General features: G+C 41.3%; 1 protein-coding gene across 3 annotated transcripts in view; it reads right to left on the reverse strand.

The window, feature by feature from the left end:
- Window positions 1-1,708: 1,708 nt before the first annotated feature.
- Window positions 1,709-19,487, reverse strand: part of EHHADH (enoyl-CoA hydratase and 3-hydroxyacyl CoA dehydrogenase) — a 94,562-nt gene continuing 76,783 nt past the window's right edge. For 2 of the 3 annotated variants that reach the window (XM_058426168.1, XM_032171821.2), the window contains exons 6-7: window positions 15,997-16,338; window positions 1,709-4,565 (exon numbers count right to left, since the gene is read on the reverse strand). In XM_058426168.1, coding sequence (XP_058282151.1) covers window positions 3,304-4,565; window positions 15,997-16,338 — 1,604 coding nt within the window. In that variant the 3' untranslated portion in view covers window positions 1,709-3,303. The remainder of the gene's footprint in view (window positions 4,566-15,996; window positions 16,339-19,487) is intronic. The other variant, XM_058426167.1, reaches the window with a different exon arrangement.

Below are 19,487 nucleotides of genomic sequence, written 5' to 3' on the forward strand. Positions count from 1 at the left end.
TTAGGTTCCTACAGTGCAGTAGAGTGTGGTTTGCATAAAGAATTCTGTAACATCATTAATCAGGGGAATTTAGGATTACTCACTTTATCGCTGTCATGCACACCTGTTCCTGCTGGAAGTAAATAAATAGAGAGCAACTGCAGCTGCATGGTGGCTTTACTGATTTAAGTAGTATCATTAAGAGCATCTTTCAAGCTGGGAGTCTTATAGCTTCAAAGGTGTTTCCAATATATAATTCCCATCAGAGTCAATTATCATTAGAACATATTTTTTAAAACGAAATCCAGAGGTTTTTTTTTTAAAAAAAAGTTTTAAAATTAGTAACAAAATCAGCCTTTTAAGCAAGTATATTTTCAAGGACAGGAGAGGATACCCTGAAAATTTCATCATATTAACTCCTATTATACGTAGGACCCAGCAAATTCCAATTCGTTTGGCTTCATTTGACGTAAAATAAGAAGGAATGAACTCATATTTTCCTCTTACCGTTTTCTTTCTTTCTTTCTTTTTTCCTAAGACGGAGTCTTTCCCTGTCACCCAGGCTGGAATGTAGTGGCACGATCTTGGCTCACTGCAACCTCCACCTCCCGGGTTTAAGGGATTCTCCTGCCTCAGCCTCCCGAGTAGCTGAGACTACAGGCATGCGCCCCAACGCCCAGCTAATTTTTGTATTTTTAGTAGAGATGGGGTTTCACCATGTTGGCCAGGCTGGTCTCAAACCCCTGACCCCAAGTGATCTGCCCACCTTGGCCTCCCAAAGTGCTGGGATTACAGGCATGAGCTACCATGCCGGGCCGCTCTTCCCATTTTCTATCAGTCCTTAACCTTTATTGGGTCATACGTTTTTTGAGACAGAGTCTCACCCTGTTGCCCAGGCTGGAGTACAGTGGCACGATCTCGGCTCACTGCAACCTCTGCCTCACCGGTTCAAGTGATTCTCCTGCCTCAGCCTCCCAAGTAGCTGGGACTACAGGCGCGTGCTACCACGCCCGGCTAATTTTGTGTATTTTTAGTAGAGACGGGGTTTCACTGTTTTAGCCAGGATGGTCTCGATCTCCTGACCTCATGATCCACCTGCCTTGGCCTCCCAAAGTGCTGGGATTACAGGCGTGAGCCACTGCGCCCGGTCGGGTCATGATACTTTTTAGAATATGATGTAAGATATGGTACCTCTTCCAAGAAATGCACTCAGATATATATACACAAATTTTATCATAACATTTCAGGGGTTATTGACTCATAAAATCTATTCATAGACCCTCTAGTTTCAAAACCTCAATCTAGGCCAGGCACGGTGGCTCATGCCTGTAATCCCAGCACTTTGGGAGGCCAAGGTGGGTGGATCACGAGGTCAGGAGATTGAGATCATCCTGGCTAACATGGTGAAACCTCGTCTCTACTGAAAAATACAAAAAATTAGCCAGGCGTGGTGGCAGGCGCCTGTAGTCCCAGCTACTCGGGAAGCTGAGGCAGGAGAATGGCGTGAACCCGGGAGGCGGAGCTTGCAGTGAGCCGAGATTGCGCCACTGCACTCCAGCCTGGGCGACAGAGCAAGACTCCTGTCAGAAAAAAAAAACAAAACCTTAATCTAGAGGCTACTGTAGGGTGAAAATAAGTTGCAAGAACTCAAAATTAATTCCTGGTTTGAAGAAAAAGTTAGTGGGTTTTTTTAACATTAATTTGAAAACAAGTCACTTTGAAGACAAAATTACTACTTTCAGGAATCATTTTTATTGATGTCTTTAATTTCACAAACCAAATTATATAAAATTAAGTAGTATGCATTTCAAATATAATAATTGTGCTCTGTACAATTCAAGGCACCCTTGGATTTTTTGTTGGTTTTTTGTTTGCTTTTTAACAACAGAAAACTTATACTCTATTCATTCAAGATTTTTCCATCAGAACTTTCATCATTTTGTTTGGGTTCACAGGTGAAAATATTGTGAAAGTTCATTTACACCACAATGAAGGATAACATCTTCAGCCCCATTTATTTACTAACAACTTTATTGAGATATAATTCACATACCATATAATTCACCCACTTAAAATATACAACTCAATGGTTTTTAATATATTATTATGTGACCATTACCACCATAAGTTTAGACCATTTTCATGAACCATAAAGAAATCCTGTACCCATTAGATGAATCCTGTACTCCCCATTCATCACCCCCAATTCTAGCCTTAGGCAACCACTAATGTACGGAAAATATTTTTTGTAGAGACAGGGTTTTGCTATGTTGCCCAGGCTGGTCTCAAATTTCTGGCCTCAAACAGTCCTCCTGCCTCAGCCTCCCAAAGTGCTGGGATTACAGGTGTGAGCCACTGTGCCTGGCCGTTTATTTCTTTCTATGGCTGAATAATAGTCCATTGTATGGCTATACCAGATTTGGTTTATCTATTCATTAGTTAATAGACATTTGAGTTGTATCCAGCTTTTGGCCATTATGAATAATTCTGCTATAAATATTTGTGTACAAGTTTTTGTATTGACCAGCCCCTTAATTTTTAACTAAACAAGGCAAAAAGTAAAAAGAGAAGAACTCTTACAACAAAATCATACAAAATATGTTTTGTGACAATTTTAGATTTTTCAAGATTCAACCATTTCCATATGTAACATCACAGAGGCTTGTCATGCCAGGGAAACTGGTGTCATTACTCTATCACAGAACTGGGAAATCCTAGAAGGTTAGATGTTCTGTAAGACCCTTCTTACACTAAGTTAACGACTTACTGCTTTCTATTATTTCTCCATAAACACAAGAGGGAAGACCAGAAGAGGAAAGGCTTGCCACACTAACCTGAGTTCCCTGTGATGGTTTGAAGTACTCAGTTCCCTTACCAATTTCCAACTGTGTTTTTCCTACAACTTTAATGTTTGTTGAATGTATGTATGATTCATAAGATTTCTGATCAACGCTATGTGTGTGACATTGAAAGGAGTCAAAATGAATGTATGACTTGGCTGCATTTATCATTTATTAATTGATGACACATTTATCCAATGATCAAAGCACCTGAGAATCTCAACTTAGGCCTGCGCCTCTTTCATCAGCTATTACGGTATCACATTCACACAAGTCCATGCATTGAATTTATCTGGTAAGGACAGATTCAGAAGCACATTCCTGAAGATTTGACCATTAGAGTCGTCACACAGAAGATTCTACTGATTATTTCTTTTGCTTTGTATTTCAGAACAATCGTACTTTGGATTTTTGATTTAATTTCACTGAAATTCAGTCAGCATTTCCTGATGCTAGCATGTGAGGCATACTCTGGAAGGCTGAATCACAATTTACTGCTAGGGGAGCCTGCCAAGCTTTGCCATTCTTTCAGGGGAGGGTTTCCCTGAGAAGCCAGTTTTTTTAGATAGTCACTGGGCTCCAGTTGGGGAATATCAGGGTTCTGCCTGTAATATTTCTGCAACTTCTCTAGAACTGTGGGCAACCCCACTGTGGAAGCATAGAACATGGGCCCACCCTTGTGCCTTGGCCATCCATATCCATGTAAATAGACAACATCAACGTGCTCTGGGCTAGCAGCTATCCCTTCTCCCAAGATACGGAATGCTTCATTGATAAGTGAATATAAGCAGCGTTCGAGGATCTCATCCTGGCTAATGGTACGTGGTTCAATGTGATGGGTTTCTCTATACTGTGATAAGAATTTGGAAAGCCAGGGATCGGGTTTGTGAATCCTACCCAATGGCTTGTCATATTGATACCAACCCTTACCTGTCTTCTGGCCAAATCGTCCTAATTCACAGAGCACATCAGGAATTGGGCAGTATCTCCTATTACCCCTTTTTCGGGCAGGAGTTCCTGGAGGCAATGTAGGTCCAGTAAGATCTTGCCCCTTTCTAGATTTCCAGCCCACATCCAACCCAGCAAGATCAGACACTCTAAAAGGTCCCATTTTAAAACCAAACTCTTCTAGCACCTGATCTACCTCCTCTGGTTTGCTGCCTTCTTCTAACAAGAAATATGCCTGATTGTAATAAGGATTCAACATTCGATTCCCCACAAATCCAAAACAGTTGCCTACAACGACTCCAATCTTTTTAATCTTTTTTGATAAGTTCATAACAGTGGCAATGGTAGTGGGGGAAGAGTATCGGCTGGGAATAACCTCTAACAACTTCATGACATGAGCTGGCGAAAAGAAGTGGGTGCCAATGACCAAGTGAGGACGATCAGTGGAAGAAGCAATCTCATCAACATCCAGGGCTGAAGTATTAGTGCACAGAAATGCTTCTGGTTTGCACACAGCTGAGAGTTCAGCAAAGACCTGCTTCTTCAGGCTCATTTCTTCAAATACTGCTTCAATGACTAAATCTACACCACCAAGCTCCTTCATAGATGAAGTTAACCTGGGTTTTGGTCCTGACCAAGGGTGGCCGCTCTGTTGCATTTTGGAGGCTTCTTTTTCCAAGACAGAAGTTATCATCTTGTTTGCAGTTGCTAGCTGGTTTTTGTCCGAGTCTACAGCAATCACAGGAATCCTGGCCCTTGCAAAAGAAATGACAATGCCTCGGCCCATTGTTCCCAAGCCTGCAGATAAAAATCAAAGGAGAAAAAGAACGATTCAGTGGTATTGGGAACTGATAAATTATTCATTGGATGGAAGGCTTATGTGACAATGTGGCATTTAAAGAGATTGATTCAAGAAACACAAATGGATTGAGTACTAGTTAAGACTGCACTCTGTTAAGTGTTTCAGAGGATATAAAAATTAGTCGGATTCACACACACAAATAGAAGCTATACAAACTAATAAATGAGTCCAACAAGATTGTAGGTACACAACTGATATACAAAAATCAAGTATATTTCTATATATTAGAAATAAACAATCTGAATATAAAATTAAAAGAAACAATTCTACTTACAATAGCATCAAAAAGAATAATATACAGGAAGAAATTTAACAAAGAATAGGAGGATTTGTACACTAAAAACTACAAAACATTGTTAATAGAAATTAAATAAGACCAAACAAATGGAAAAACATTAAACGTTTTTGTATCAGACAACTCAATATTGTTAAGGTGGCAATACTACCAAAATTGATGTGAAGAACCAATACAATTCCTATAAAAATCCCAGCTGGTTTTTTGCAGAATCAATAATCTGATCCTAAAATTCACATAGAAATGCAAGAAATCCAGAAGAGCCAAACAATACTGAAAAAGAACAAAGTTGGAGGATTCACCCTTCCCAGTTTCAAATTGTATGACAAAACTGTTCAAGGTTGGGTGAGGTGGCTCGTGCCTGTAATTCCAGCACTTTGGGAGGACAAGGTGAGAGGATCACTTGCAACCAGGAGTTTGAGACCAGACATAGTGAGACTCCAACTCTATAAAAAATTAAAAATCAGCCAGGCGGCCAGGTGCGGTGGCTCACACCTGTAATCCCAGCACTTTGGGAGGCCGAGGTGGGCGGATCACCTGAGGTCAGGATTTCGAGGCCAACATGGAGAAACCCCGTCTCTACTAAAAACACAAAATCAGCTGGGTGTGGTGGTGCATGCCCGTAATCCCCACTACTCGGGAGGCTGAGGCAGGAGAATCACTTGAACCCAGGAGGCAGAGGTTGCAGTGAGCCAAGATCGCACCATTGCACTCTAGCCTGGGCAACAAGAGTGAAACTCCATCACAACAACAACAACAACAACAACAATTAGCTAGGCATGATGGTGCATGCCTATAGTCACAGCTATTTGGGAAGCTGAAGCAGGAGGATATCTTGAGCCCAGGAGTTTGAGGATTGCAGTGAGCTATGATCACACTACTGCACTCCAGCCTATGTGACAGAGTGAGACCCTGTCTCAAAAAAAAAAAAAAAAAGCCTACAGTATTTAAGACAGTGTAAGACAGAGTGGTCATAGCAAAAGGATAGACATATAGATTAGCAGAATAGAGCTGATAGCCAAAAGTAAACCCACACAATTATGGCCAATTGATTTTTAACAAGAGTGCCAAGAACATTCAATGGAGAAAGTATAGTCTTTTCAACAAATGATGCTGGGACAACTGGATATCCACATGCAAAAGAATGAAGTTGGACCCTTACCTCACAGCATATACAAAACTAACTCAAAATGGATCATAGGCCTAAATGTAACAGCTAAAACTATAGAATTCTTAGAAGCAGATCTTAGGAGTAAGTCTGATGGATGGATACATCTTTGTGATCTTGAATTAGGCAATGGTTTCTAAGACATGACACCCAAAGCACAAGCAACACATAGGTAATAATCACATGAAAAAATGTTCAACATCAATAGTCATTAAGGGAATGCAAATAAAAACCACAGTGAGATAATGCTTCAAACCCACTAGGATTGCAATAATGAAAAAGACAGACAATAACAAATTTTGGTGAGGATTTGGGGAAATTAGAACTCTGATACATTGCTGGCAATTTTTTAAAATGGTATAGTTGCTGTAAAAAGCAGTTTAGCAGTTACTCAAAATGTTTAACATGGAGTTACTTTATGATCCAGCAATTCCACTGATATCTAAATCTCCAAGAGAACTGAAAATATATGTCCACATAAAGCTTGTACATGAATGTTCATTAGCAGCATTATTCAAAATAGCCAAATGCAGCCATAAAAAAGAATAAAATCGCACACTTGCAAACAACATAGATGCAGCTGGAGGCCATTATCCTAAGCAAATTAATACAGAAGCAGAAAACCAAATACTGCATGCTCTTGCTTATAAGTGTGAGCTGAACACTGGGTACACATGGCCCCAAAGATGGGAACAATAAACACTGGGGATTTCAAAAGGGGGGAGTGAGGGAAGACAGAAGGGTTGAAAACCTACCTATCGGGTACTATGCTCACTACTTGAGTGAACGTTAGAAACCCAAACCTTGGTATCACGCTATATATACACCCATGTAACAAACCTGCACATGTACCCCCTGAATCTAAAATAAAATTAAAAAAAAAATTTCAGAAACCCTGAGCTAAGGCTGGATCCAGAAAATTGTGTATATTACATGTACACAGAATGTATATACATCTTTCTTATCTCCTCCCCAGGAGAAATAGATCAGTGGCTATCAGTACTTGTTAATTAAACTAGGGGGCATTATATCTTCAACAGAATCAACTGTCTTCCACAGAAATGGAATCTTTCAAAATCTGAGATACAGTGAGACATTTTAAAATGAAATCTATTAATTTAGTGTAGTTCTCCTGCTTTGTGATTTTCCTATATCAATGTCATTTGGCATTTTTTAAAGCTTTAAAATATTTTCCTGTAATTTTTGCATTTATACAATAAAAATAAATTTTTCTCATATTAAAAAATCAGCCAAAAAACGGAAGCAATTTGAATGTCCATCAACTGGTGAATGGATACATAAAATGGAGAATATTATTCAGCCATAAAAAGGAATAAAATATGAGGCAGGCAGATCACCTGAGGTCAGGAGTTCAAGACCAGCTTGACCAACATGGTGAAGCCCCATCTCTACTAAAAATACAAAAATTAGCTGGACGTGGTGGTGCACACCTGTAATCCCTGCTACTTGGGAGGCTGAGGCAGGAGAATCGTTTGAACCTGGGAGGCGTTGGTTGCAGTGATCCGAAATCACGCCATTGCAATCCAGCCCGGGCAACAAGAGCACAATTCTGTCTCAAAAAAAAAAGAAAAAAAAAAAGAATAAAATAATGATACATGCTATAACATGAATGAATCTTGAAAGCATTATGCTAAGTTAAAGAAGCCAGGGCCGGACGCGGTGGCTCATGCCTGTAATCCCAGCACTTTGGGAGGCCAAGGCTCAAGGATCATTTGAGCTCAGGAGTTCAAGACCAGCCTGGCCAGCATGGCAAAACCCTATTTCTACCAGAAATGCAAAAAATTAGCGAGGCATGGTGGCATGTGCCTATGGTCCCAGCTCCTCAGGAGGCTGAGGTGGGAGGATTGCTTGGGCTCAGGAGGCAGTGGTTGCAATGAGTCGAGATTGTGTCACTGCACTCCAGCCTGGGTGACAGATTGAGACTCTATCTTGAAGAAAAAAAAAAAAAAGCCATACACAAAAGGCTACATGTTGTATGGTTCCATTTATATGAAATGTCCAGAATAGGCAAATCCATAGAGACAGAAAGTAGATTCATGGTTGCCAAGGGCTGGAGGGAAGGGTGATGGAGAGTGACTATTGATGGGTAGAGGATTTCTTTGGGGAGTGATGAGAATGTTCTAAAATTGATGTGACAATGGTTGCATAAACTCTGTCAATATCTAACAACCATTGAATTGTATTCTTTTTTGGTGATACTCTTACTATGCATTTTCTTATTTTTAAAAATTGTGGCAAAATACACATACGATTTACCATCATAACCCTTTTTAAGTGCACAGTTCAGTGGCATTAAATACATTCACAATGTGTGCAACCATCATCAGAACTCTTTCGAATTGCAAAGCTGAACCTCTGTACCTACTAAATGATAACTCCCCATTTTCCCTCTCCCCAACCCTGGCCAACCATTCTATTTTCTATATCTGTGCATTTGACTACTCCAGGTACCTCATATAAGTGGAATTATGCAGTATTTGATCTTTTATGATTGGCTTATTTCACTTAGCAGTATGTCCTCATGGTTCACCCATGTTGTAACGTGTCAGAATTTTCTTCTTTTTTAAGGCTGAATAATATTCCATTGTATGCATATACTAAATTGTATTTACCCATTTATCCTTCAATGGATACTTGGGTTACTTGTACTGTTGGGCTATTGTGAATAATGCTATTATGAACATGAGTGTAAAAATATCTATTTGAGTCCCTGCTTTCAATTCTTTTTTTGTTTGTTTGTTTGAGATGGAGTCTCTCTCTGTCACCCAGACTGGAGTGCAGTGGCGTGATCTCGGGTCACTGCACCCTCCACCTCCTGGGTTCAAGTGATTCTCCTGCCTCAGCCTCCCAAGTAGCAGGGATTACAGGTGTGCACCACCACGTCCAGCTAATTTTTGTATTTTTAGTAGAGATGGGGTTTCACCATGCTGGTCAGGCTGGTCTCGAATTCCTGACCTCAAGTGATCCACCTGCCTTGGCCTCTCAAAGTGCTGGGATTACAGGCATGAGCCACTGTGCCTGGCCCCTGCTTTCAATTCTTTAGGGTAAATATCCAGAAGTGGAATTGCTGGATTATATGGCAATTTTTACCTTTTTGACGAACTGTCATGCTATTGTCCACAGCAGCTGTACCATTTTATTATTTATTTATTTGTTTATTTTTTGAGATGGAGTCTTGCTCTGTTACCCAGACTGGAGTGTAGTGGTGTGATCTCAGCTCACTGCAACCTCCGCCTCCCGAGCTCAAGCGATTTTCATGCCTCAGCCTCTGGAGTAGCTGGGATTACAGGCACCTGCCACCATAGCTGGCTAATTGTTTTGTATTTTTAGTAGAGACAGGGTTTCATCATGTTGGCCAGGCTGATCTTGAACTCCTGACCTCAGGTGATCCACCCACCTCGGCCCCACAAAGTGCTGGGATTACAGGCGTGAGCCACTGTGCTCAGCTGCAGCTGTACCATTTTACATTGAATCACTTTAAAAGGGTGAATTTTGGCTGGGCACAGTGGCTCATGCCTGTAATCCCAGCACTTTGAGAAGCCGAGGCAGGTGGATCACTTGAGGCCAGGAGTTTGAGACCACTCTGGCCAACATGGCGAAACCCCATCTCTACTAAAAGTACAAAAATTAGCCAGGCATAGTGGCACATGCCTATAGTCCCAGCTACTCAGGAGGCTGAGGCACAAAGCATCGCTTGAAACTGGAAGGTGGAGGTTGCAGTGAGCTGAGATTGCGCCACTGCACTCCAGCCTGGGCAACACAGCAAGACCCTGTCTTCAAAAAAAAACTAAAAAAAAGATACATACATAAATAAAAGGGTGAATTTTATATGTGAGTTACATTTCAATTAAACTGTTATAAAAAAAAAAAAAACCATGAAGAGCATCAACCTTCAGGGAGCTTCTGATCTAGCGGTGGAAAGATTCCATATGGTAAAGTAAATGATGTGAAAAGTTCAAATTTCTTTGATTCAAAGGGAAAAAATTACATTCAGTTGGATGAATCAAAAAAAGCTTCAAGACAGACATTTGAAATGGACCTTAAAGGAAGATTAGACTGTAATAGGTAAAATTGAGGAAGTTGAACCATCCAGGTCAAGGAAGGGAAAAACATAGGGAGGAATATTTTAAGCAAAGGCAAGAAAAAAATGGAAAATGAAGGAAAATTATTTGATGAAAAATGTTATTGTTTGTTCCCAACACCAATTCATTTTCCTCCTGGCACACAGAAGACTGTACTTTCTGGATCCCTTGCATCCTGTTAGGGCCTGTGAGTAACTGTGGTCAATGAAATATGATGGTGGTGATTGGGGGCAATGTGGGTTCTTGGATTGGCTCCTAAAATCTCCCACAAGATCCTCCATTGCCACCCGGATGTAGAGAACGCAGAGAACGACTCTGAGGCCTTGAAGGAGGCCTAAAGTAGGTGACGGGGTAAACTGTGGCCTGTAGGTCAAACCCCGCCCACTGCCGATTTTTGCACTGCCTGCAGGCAAAAACATGTTTTTACATTTTTAAATAAAACATTTAAAAAGTACCATTTTGTGGCACATGAAAAATTATATCATATTCAAAATTCAGTGTCCATAAATAAAATTTTATTGGAACACAAGGCTAATTTGTTTCCATATTGTCTATGGCTGGGTTTTTGTTTTGTTTTGTATTTTGTTTGTTTTTAGAGATAGGGTCTTGCTCTGTTGCCCAGGATGGAGTACAGTGGTGGCATCATGGCTTTCTGTAGCCTCTATGTCCTGGGCTCAAGTGATCTTCCTGCCTCGGCCTCCCCGGTGGCTGCAATTGAGGCATGTGCCACCACGCCTGGCTCTATGGCTGTTTTTGTGCACAATGGTAGACTTGGGTAGTTGCAACAGAGACTGTATGGCCCACAAAGCTTAAAATATTTACCATCTGGAACTTTACAGAAAAAGTTTGCTGACCCTTATCATGGAGAATGGCCGAGCCACTAGTGGGAAAAAACCCTGGTCCTAGAATGACCTTATGGAATAAGCATTAAATAAACACTTTACAGTGTTAAGCTACTGAGATTGCTGGGTTACCTGTTACAGCAGCAGATGATCTGTTGCCTAACCAGCCCACTGTGGATGAAAACAGCTTTGTGAAAGCCACTTATATATTACTCCTCTATACTTTGTATTTACTAGCATGGAGGATTGGTTTTGAAGATAGGATGTATCAGTCATCAGAAATCACTGATGTAGTCTCTCTAGAACATATTTATTTAATTTTCCAAGTGTATTACTCAATACTATATAATAAATATATTAAATTATTAAGAACACAGTTTTCCAAATTTATTAACCCCCTGCACTTCTCCCAAGAACAAGAAGGCTGAATAGCTCTCACTTCTATAGCAATTTGTATCCTAAACTTTAGCTTTGATAAACCTTTTCTACATTAAAAGGTAGAATGTGGGGTTTGAAACTCTGGCCTCCTAGCTATTGGTTTCAAGCTTCATATAGTTCTCTAATTTTGCCTCACAGATGCACATAGACAGGGGCAAGGAGTCCTGCTCCCCTGCCAAATTACTGCTTTTGACTGCCATGGAATTGAATTTGATCAGGAACCTCTTCTACTCAGAGAAGTAAATACCAAATAAGGATGTTTTAAATGCTAATTTTGCAGTTTCTGATCAACTACATTCCCCTGTCCTGAGAGGCCTGGGAGCTTGGGTGTGGTGTGAGAACGTGAACTCACAGGGTTACTAATCGGAACTGCGTCTCCTGCGGGGCTGAGAAGCCTGGGCCCGGGCTAATGGAAACAAGCCAAAAATTGAGATCATCAGGGTTAGGATTTTGCGGGGAGCACAATGGAAGGACAATGAATCACGGAGTTTGGAGACTTTGGCCTGAGAGTGGCTGAAATGATAACTCTTAAAATTAAAGCTGAATAGAGAAGAAAATAAAGATAAGGGGAGCTGATCAAGTAATGGATGTAGTTGAAATAATCAAGTAAGAAAGATACAAGCAAAGATACGAGGTGGTGGTGGTGGTGAAGAGAGGGGTTTCAGATTTTGGAAGTGGAGAAATATTCAGGGTAACGATAAGCCCTGTGGAGAAGCAATGAGTGTGGAATGTGGAAGTGAGGTGAGGTGAATGTCCCTGAGTCTGAGGAGGAAAAAACCCAGATGCTATAAGGAGGGAATGATTGTCCATAGAGACAATGAGGACAACCAGGATGGTAGCAGGGTTTGGGGCAAAGTGAGTAACTGTGAGCGAGGTACTAAACTGTTCAGCAAATGGAAGGGAGTCATGACAGTAATGAAAAGGGATAGAACAACAAGACCACAGTGCAGGACCACAAAGGACAGTGTCCCGTAAAGCACAATGGTCTGAGAAGTGACCCAGAGGTCCATGGAGTGTGGGAGAAGCGGCAGCATTCCCTGGAAAGGGCAGCAGACGCAGGTCCTCAGGGTAAGCCAGGTTTCAGTCAGGAGGCAGAGGAGGGTCATGGAGTCTGTCAGAGGACACGAGGGAGCAGTGGAAGGCTGCAGCACGAAGATGAAACGCAGGGCAGTGTGGCAATACACGCAAAGAGGGCAGAAAGGTCCAGATCCTCTTACTTGATTTCTATCTATGTGTCTTTTATATATTTAGCATGCCCTTTCCAATATCTTTCAAAACAATGTGGATATCATTTAAAAAAAATACTTCAAACTTTTAAACATTATATGCCAGAAACAAACCTGAAGGCTTTTAAAGAAAGGTTCACAACAACAAAATCAGGAAATCCTCTCAAACAATGGTTGACAAACACGATACTGATACACTTACCAGCTTGCTATTATTTGCATTAATTATTCTTGGCTTGAAGGAATTGAAGGAGAAAGAGGTAACTGCACAACTAGAAATAAATATTGGTATTGCTGAAATATTTAATAGTACAAAAAGAGGAACAGTCATAATTCTTTGTCACTCCACTTATCCATCTTCTTAAAAAATCACAAGTGAGGCCGGGCACAAAGGCTCACGCCTGTAATTCCAGCACTTTGGGAGGCCAAGGTGGGCAGACCACCTGAGGTTGGAGGTTCAAGACCAGCCTGGACAACATAGTGAAACCTCGTCTCTACTAAAAATACAAAAATCAGCCAGGCTTGGTGGCGCAGCACCTGTAATCCCAGCTACTTGGGAGGCTGAAGCACGAGAATTGCTGGAACCTGGGAGGCAGAGGTTGTGGTGAGCTGAGATTGCGCCACTGCACTCCAGCCTGGGTGACAGAGCGAAACTCCACCTCAAAAAAAAAAAAAAATCCCAAGTGAATCAAGGGTAGACCTCAACAGAGTCAGAGCTGAAAGTAGCACATGTATTTATATTAGAGACATGTTCTTTGATACCAAAGTTGAATTGAGAGAACAAACAGACTGAGAAAATGTGGAGTGAGATCTTTGCCTCCAAGTTGGGTTGGTGCTACAGCAGGCGTCCCCGACCTCTGCCTGTGGACTGGTACCAGTCCGTGACCTGTTGGCACAGCAGGAGGTGAGCAACAGACTAGGGAGCATTTCAGCCTTGACCTCCGCCTCCTGTCAGATCAGTGGTGGTATTAGATTCTCATAGGAGCGCAAACCCTATTGTGAACTGTGCATGTGAGGGATCTAGGTTGCGCATGTGAGGGATCTAGGTTGCGCACGTGAGGGATCTAGGTTGCGCATGTGAGGGATCTAGGTTGCGCATGCGAGGGATCTAGTCTGTGCATGCGAGGGATCAGTCTGCGCATGCGAGGGATCTAGGTTGCGCATGTGAGGGATCTAGTCTGCGCATGTGAGGGATCTAGTCTGCGCATGCGAGGGATCTAGGTTGCGCATGTGAGGGATCTAGGTTGCGCATGTGAGGGATCTAGGTTGCGCATGTGAGGGATCTAGGTTGCGCATGCGAGGGATCTAGGTTACATGCTCCTTCTGAGAATTTAATGCCTGATGATCTGAGGTAGAACAGTTTCATCCCAAAACAGTCATCCCCCAATCCGTGGAAAAATTGTATTCCATGAAACTGGTCCCTGGTGCCAAAAGGTTGGAGACCACTGTGCTAGACAGCTGGGCAAGGGTTAAGAAAGTTGATGCTTTTACACAAAAGGCAAATATCGTAAGTTCTCACTCATATGTGGGAGCTTAAAATGTAGATCTCATAATGATACAGAGTAGACTGGTGGTTGCCAAAGGCCAGGAAGGGGGGGGGAAGGGAGATGAAGGGGAAAGAAAGGATATAAATGTATTTATTACTACTGAACTGTATACTTACAAATCATAAAGATGGTTAAAAAAAAGAAAAATCAGAATAAGGGCTATAGATTAATAATAGTTCTTTATCTATATTAATTGCCCTGTTTTTTAAAATAAATTATACTGTGGTCATGTATAGCATATTAATATTAGGAAATACACAAAAGTCTGTAACTTTTTCTTAGAGTTCAGAAAAGAGAGAGGGAAATAAAACACATATAGTAAAACGTTAACATTTGGAGGATCTGGATAAAAAGTATATGAGAATTTTTTGTACTATTATAACTTTCCTGCATGTCTTTAATTATGATTTAAAAAACTTAAATATAAGAAAAAAAGGGCAGGGCGCGACAGCTCACGCCTGTAATCCCAGCACTTTGGGAGGCCGAGGAGGGTGGATCACAAGGTCAGGAGATCGAGACCATCCTGGCTAACATGGTGAAACCCCATCTCTACTAAAAAATACAAAAAATTTGCCAGGCATGGTGGAGGGCGCCTGTAGTCCCAGCTACTTGGGAGGCTGGGGCAGGAGAATGGCGTGAACCCGGGAGGCGGAGCTTGCAGTGAGCCAAGATCGCACCACTGTACTCTAGCCTGGGTGACAGAGCGAGACTCCGTCTCAAAAAAAAAAAAAAAAGAAAGAAAAGAAAGAAAGTTGATGCTTTTAGTAAACTATGGACCCTCTCCCCAGAAGACTGTACCTAAGCTGGTGCAAAGAATGTTTCACTTACCATCTCAAGGGATTTAAAATCCACCAAAGACTGTTCTTGAGCCAAGACTAAGAGCAAGTGAAGCTTAGGAAAGTGGCCCAGAGAAGCCAATCAGGGAGCTAGCGTCCGAGGAAATAAGATATTTTGTTTGGGAAAATTCCAGAGGAAAAAAAGTAGGAAAGCCATGGTTTCAGGGTTAAGATGGATTTGAGGATAGTGGTTTTGAACAGGAGAAATGAATGGATCAGGGGCCGGAAAGACAGAGACTTGATTACAAATACCTAGCTATGAGAGTGACAGGCCACATCTTGAAATGTGGTACAAATCATTATCATCAGGAAATCCAGGAATGAGAGATTCATACAGGGAAGAAGTAGCATAGAATAGAAAATGCCAGGCCAGGAATGGTGGCTCACACCTGTAATCTCAGAAATTTGGGACGCTAAGGCAGGTGGATCACTTGAGGCCAGGAGTTCGAGACCAGCCTGACCAACATGGCGAAGCCCTGTCTCTACTAAAAATACAAAAATGATCTGGGCATGATGGCAGTAGTCACAGCTACTCAGGAGACTGAGGAAAGAGAATCACTGGAACCCAGGAGGTGGAGGTTGCAGTGAACCAAGATTGTGCCACTCCACTCTTGCCTGGGTGACAGAGCAAGACTCTGTCTCAAAAAAAAAAAAGAATAAAACATTCCCAGTCTGGAGTCAGACCTAGGGTTAGACTTTCACCCTACTCGTGTTTAGCTCACTGTTGAGAAGGCTGGTGTCTCTAGGCCTCTCATATTAAAGAAGAGAGCTCATGGGGCGGTGTGAGAATTAGCTTAGCTAACACAAGTAATGTGTCTTATGTGAAACCTAGCATCCGGTAGCCCTAAGCAAATGGTAGCACATTACATGAGCAGATTTGGAGGATTCCGTTTGTTACCCCCATGCTCTTACCGACAACACCAACCGAGGACACAGGCCGTGCTGATGCTGTTTTCCACGATGCTCCGGAGGGAGTTGACCACTTATTTGCTTTCCTTTCAGCTAAGAAAGCATATTGCAGGGCTCTAGCCTGCCCTGATTGCAAAAGATATAGAAACAGCTCCTCCTCCTTCTTGATGCCCACTTCATAGGGATACTGCACAGCAGCCTGCACTGCACGGACACAAGCCTCCTGTGCAAGACACCCAGGGTGCTGCCTCCGCATCTTCAAGAGGGCCTCACTAAAAATGGTGTCCATGTTGGGCAAGCTCTGAATTGGCTTGTTGCAGAGTCTACGGGATTCTAGAGGTTGATCTGAAAGGAATAAGAATGATCAGAGCTTTGGAAATGTTACTTGTGCAAAGGGAATGTGAATATATAGTAATAACAATAACCTGTTCAAATTCAAAGCACAAACTAAAAGCTATTCATTAAGACATTTAATGTACACTAAACACAGGTACACTAACATCTCTGATATCTTTGCAACATAGTCCTACAAGATAGAATTTAGTAGATTCAAAGCAATTTTAGGTTACCTAGTTTAGGCATAAAAGTTGTATTTTCTTTTTAATCCAAGACCAAGACAATTTTATAATAGATTAATGATTAAATTAAATTAATCAATAGATTAAATATTAATTACAGATTAAATATTAATCTGTAATTAATATTAATATATTAAATATTAATGAGTCTAAGGAAAACAGTTCTGAGTTAATATTTTATTTATTAATTTTTAAAAATTATTTCAGCTTTTATTTTAGATTGAGGACATACATGTGCAGGTTTGTTACATGGGTATATCACACGATGCTGAGGCTCAAGATATGAATAATCCTGTCACCCCAGTAATGAGCATAGTACCCAAAAGTTGGTTTTTCAACCTTTGCCATCCTCCCTCCCTTCCCCTGTAGTAGAGACCCTAGTGTCTATTATTGAGTGAATATTTTAGATTCAAAATAACCTTAACTCCATTCCTAATAGTAACAAAAACTTTAGAATACCTAGAAAAGGAGACAGTGTGATATTGATGCAAGGATAGGCATACGTATCAATGGAAGAGAATTGAGCGTTCACAAATAAATTCTTACAATTATAGCCAATGATTTTCAACACAGGTGTCCAAACAATTCAATGGAAGAAAGGAGAGTCTCTTTTTTCCACATTCAGAATTTTAATTTTAAAACAAAGAATCGGAGCAACATTAATAATAGAAAATCCATATGGAAATATTCACAATCTGCTCAGTGAGAAATGGGAAAACAACTTCCCTGCCTTACTGCCAACCTACTGTTTGAGGAGCCAGACGTTGACGTGAGGTTGGAAGGTCATCTTTTCCAGCTAAATCCCACTGACTAGCTGTGTGCATTTTTATTCAAAGGCTCCACAACCAGAGGGAACAGAACTGAGAACCAAAATACTGTTATTGGCAAGGGTTTGGCTAAAGGGTCTGAGATGTGTAAGCACCAAGCAGGAATAGGGAGATCAAGCAACATATGAAAAGGGGGGCCGTAGGAACAAGCACAGAGAAAGTAAGTCAACTATAACCTACTTCCACCCAGAGCAAAGTGACTGTGCACATAAATTCACACTCTCAAGTGTGGGCTACACTGCACGCTGACTCATATGATCTCAAATGTGATTTATTGGAAAGATTCTAGTCCCCTAAGGGCACTCAGCGGAGGACCACAGTGACATGGTAACAGACACACACAAGCATACTGTGACCCTAAAGCAACAACACACTTTAGATAATAATTGTCCAGAAAAAAATCCTCAAAAGGAGAGTCTTTCAACAAATCATAGTGGGATAATTGTATATCCACATGCCAAAAACAATCAAACAAACAAAAAAAACAAAAAACAAAACTTAGGTCCTTACCTAGCACCATATATAAAAATCAACTGAAAATAGGTCACAAATCTAAATTAAAGAACTAATACTATAAAAATTCCTAGAAGAAAATATAAAAAAATTTTCAGGACCTTGGGGTTAGGCAAAGTATTCTTAGATACAACACCAAAAGCATGACGTACAAAAGAAACAAGAAATCAGATTTCATAAAAATTAAAGACTTTTGTTCTTCAAAGGATATCAATAAGAAAATGAAATGACAGCCGGGTGCAGTGGCTCATGCCTGTAATCCTAGCACTTTGGGAGGCCAAGGCGGGTGGATTGTCTGAGCTCAGGAGTTCGAGACCAGCCTGGGCAACGTGGTGAAACCCCATCTCTACTAAAATACAAAAAATTAGCTGGACATGGTAGTGTGCACCTGTAATCCCGCTACTCGGGAGGCCGAGGCAGGAGAATTGCTAGAACCTGGGAGGCGGAGGTTGCAGTGAGTCGAGATTGCGCCATTGAACTCCAGCCAGGGTGACAGAGCGAGACTCTGTCTCTAAAAAAAAAAAAAAGAAAAAAAAAATGAAATGACAAGCCATAAACTAGGAGAAAATACTTGTATGGTAGTCAGAATAACACCCCCCTAAATGTTCACGTCTTAATTCTTAGAATCTGTGAATGTATTACCTCACATGGTAAAGAGATGTATAGGTGAGATTAAGATTAAAGACCTTGGCTGGGTGCAGTAGCCCACGCCTGTAATTCTAGTACTCTGGGAGGCCGAGGTGGGCAGATCGCTTGAGCTCAGGAGGTTGAGACCAACCTGGGCAACGTGGTGAAACTCTGTCTCTACCAAAAATACAAAAAATTAGCGGGGCATGGTGGCGCACCCCTGTGGTCCCAGCTACTCTGGAGGCTGAAGTGGGAGAATCATTTGAGCCCGAGAGGTTGCAGTGAGTGAGCCAAGGTCGTGCCACTGCACTGCAGCCTGGGTGACAGAGTGAGACCCCATTTCAAAAAAAAAAAAATTAGACCTTGAGATAGGGATATTACCCGGTATTATCTCAGTGAGTGCAATCTAATCATATGCGTCCTTAAAAGCAGAGAATCTTTCCTGACTGTGATGAGGGGGATTCAAGAAGGAAGAAAGGTTAGAGAAATGCAACATGCAAAGGACTCGACCTGTTGGCACTGATGCAGCTTTGAATATGAGGAAAGGAGACCAAGAACTAAAGAATGGAGCGTTCTCTAGAAGCTGGGATTGACCTTTAGTTTACAAGGTCGCAAGTTTGCAAGCAAGAACATGGGGACGCTGATCCTACAATGCAAAGTACTGAGTTCTGCCAACAACCCAAATAAGCAGGAAACAGTTTCTCCCGTAGAGCCTCCAGAAAAGAGTGCACCAGCTGACACCTGGATTCTAGCCCAGGGAGGCCTCTACAATATTTCTAGTCTACAGAACTCTAAGAAAATAATTTCGGATGATTTAAACTGCTAAGCTTGTGGTAATTTGTTATCACAGCAATAGAAAATACAATTGACACATCAAATATCAAATAAAGAACTTGTTTCCAGAATATGTAACAGACTCATGACTCAATAATTACGTAAACAATGTAAT

The sequence above is a fragment of the Hylobates moloch genome, unplaced genomic scaffold (assembly GCF_009828535.3).
Source record: "Hylobates moloch isolate HMO894 unplaced genomic scaffold, HMol_V3 SCAFFOLD_13, whole genome shotgun sequence".
NCBI lineage: Eukaryota > Metazoa > Chordata > Mammalia > Primates > Hylobatidae > Hylobates > Hylobates moloch.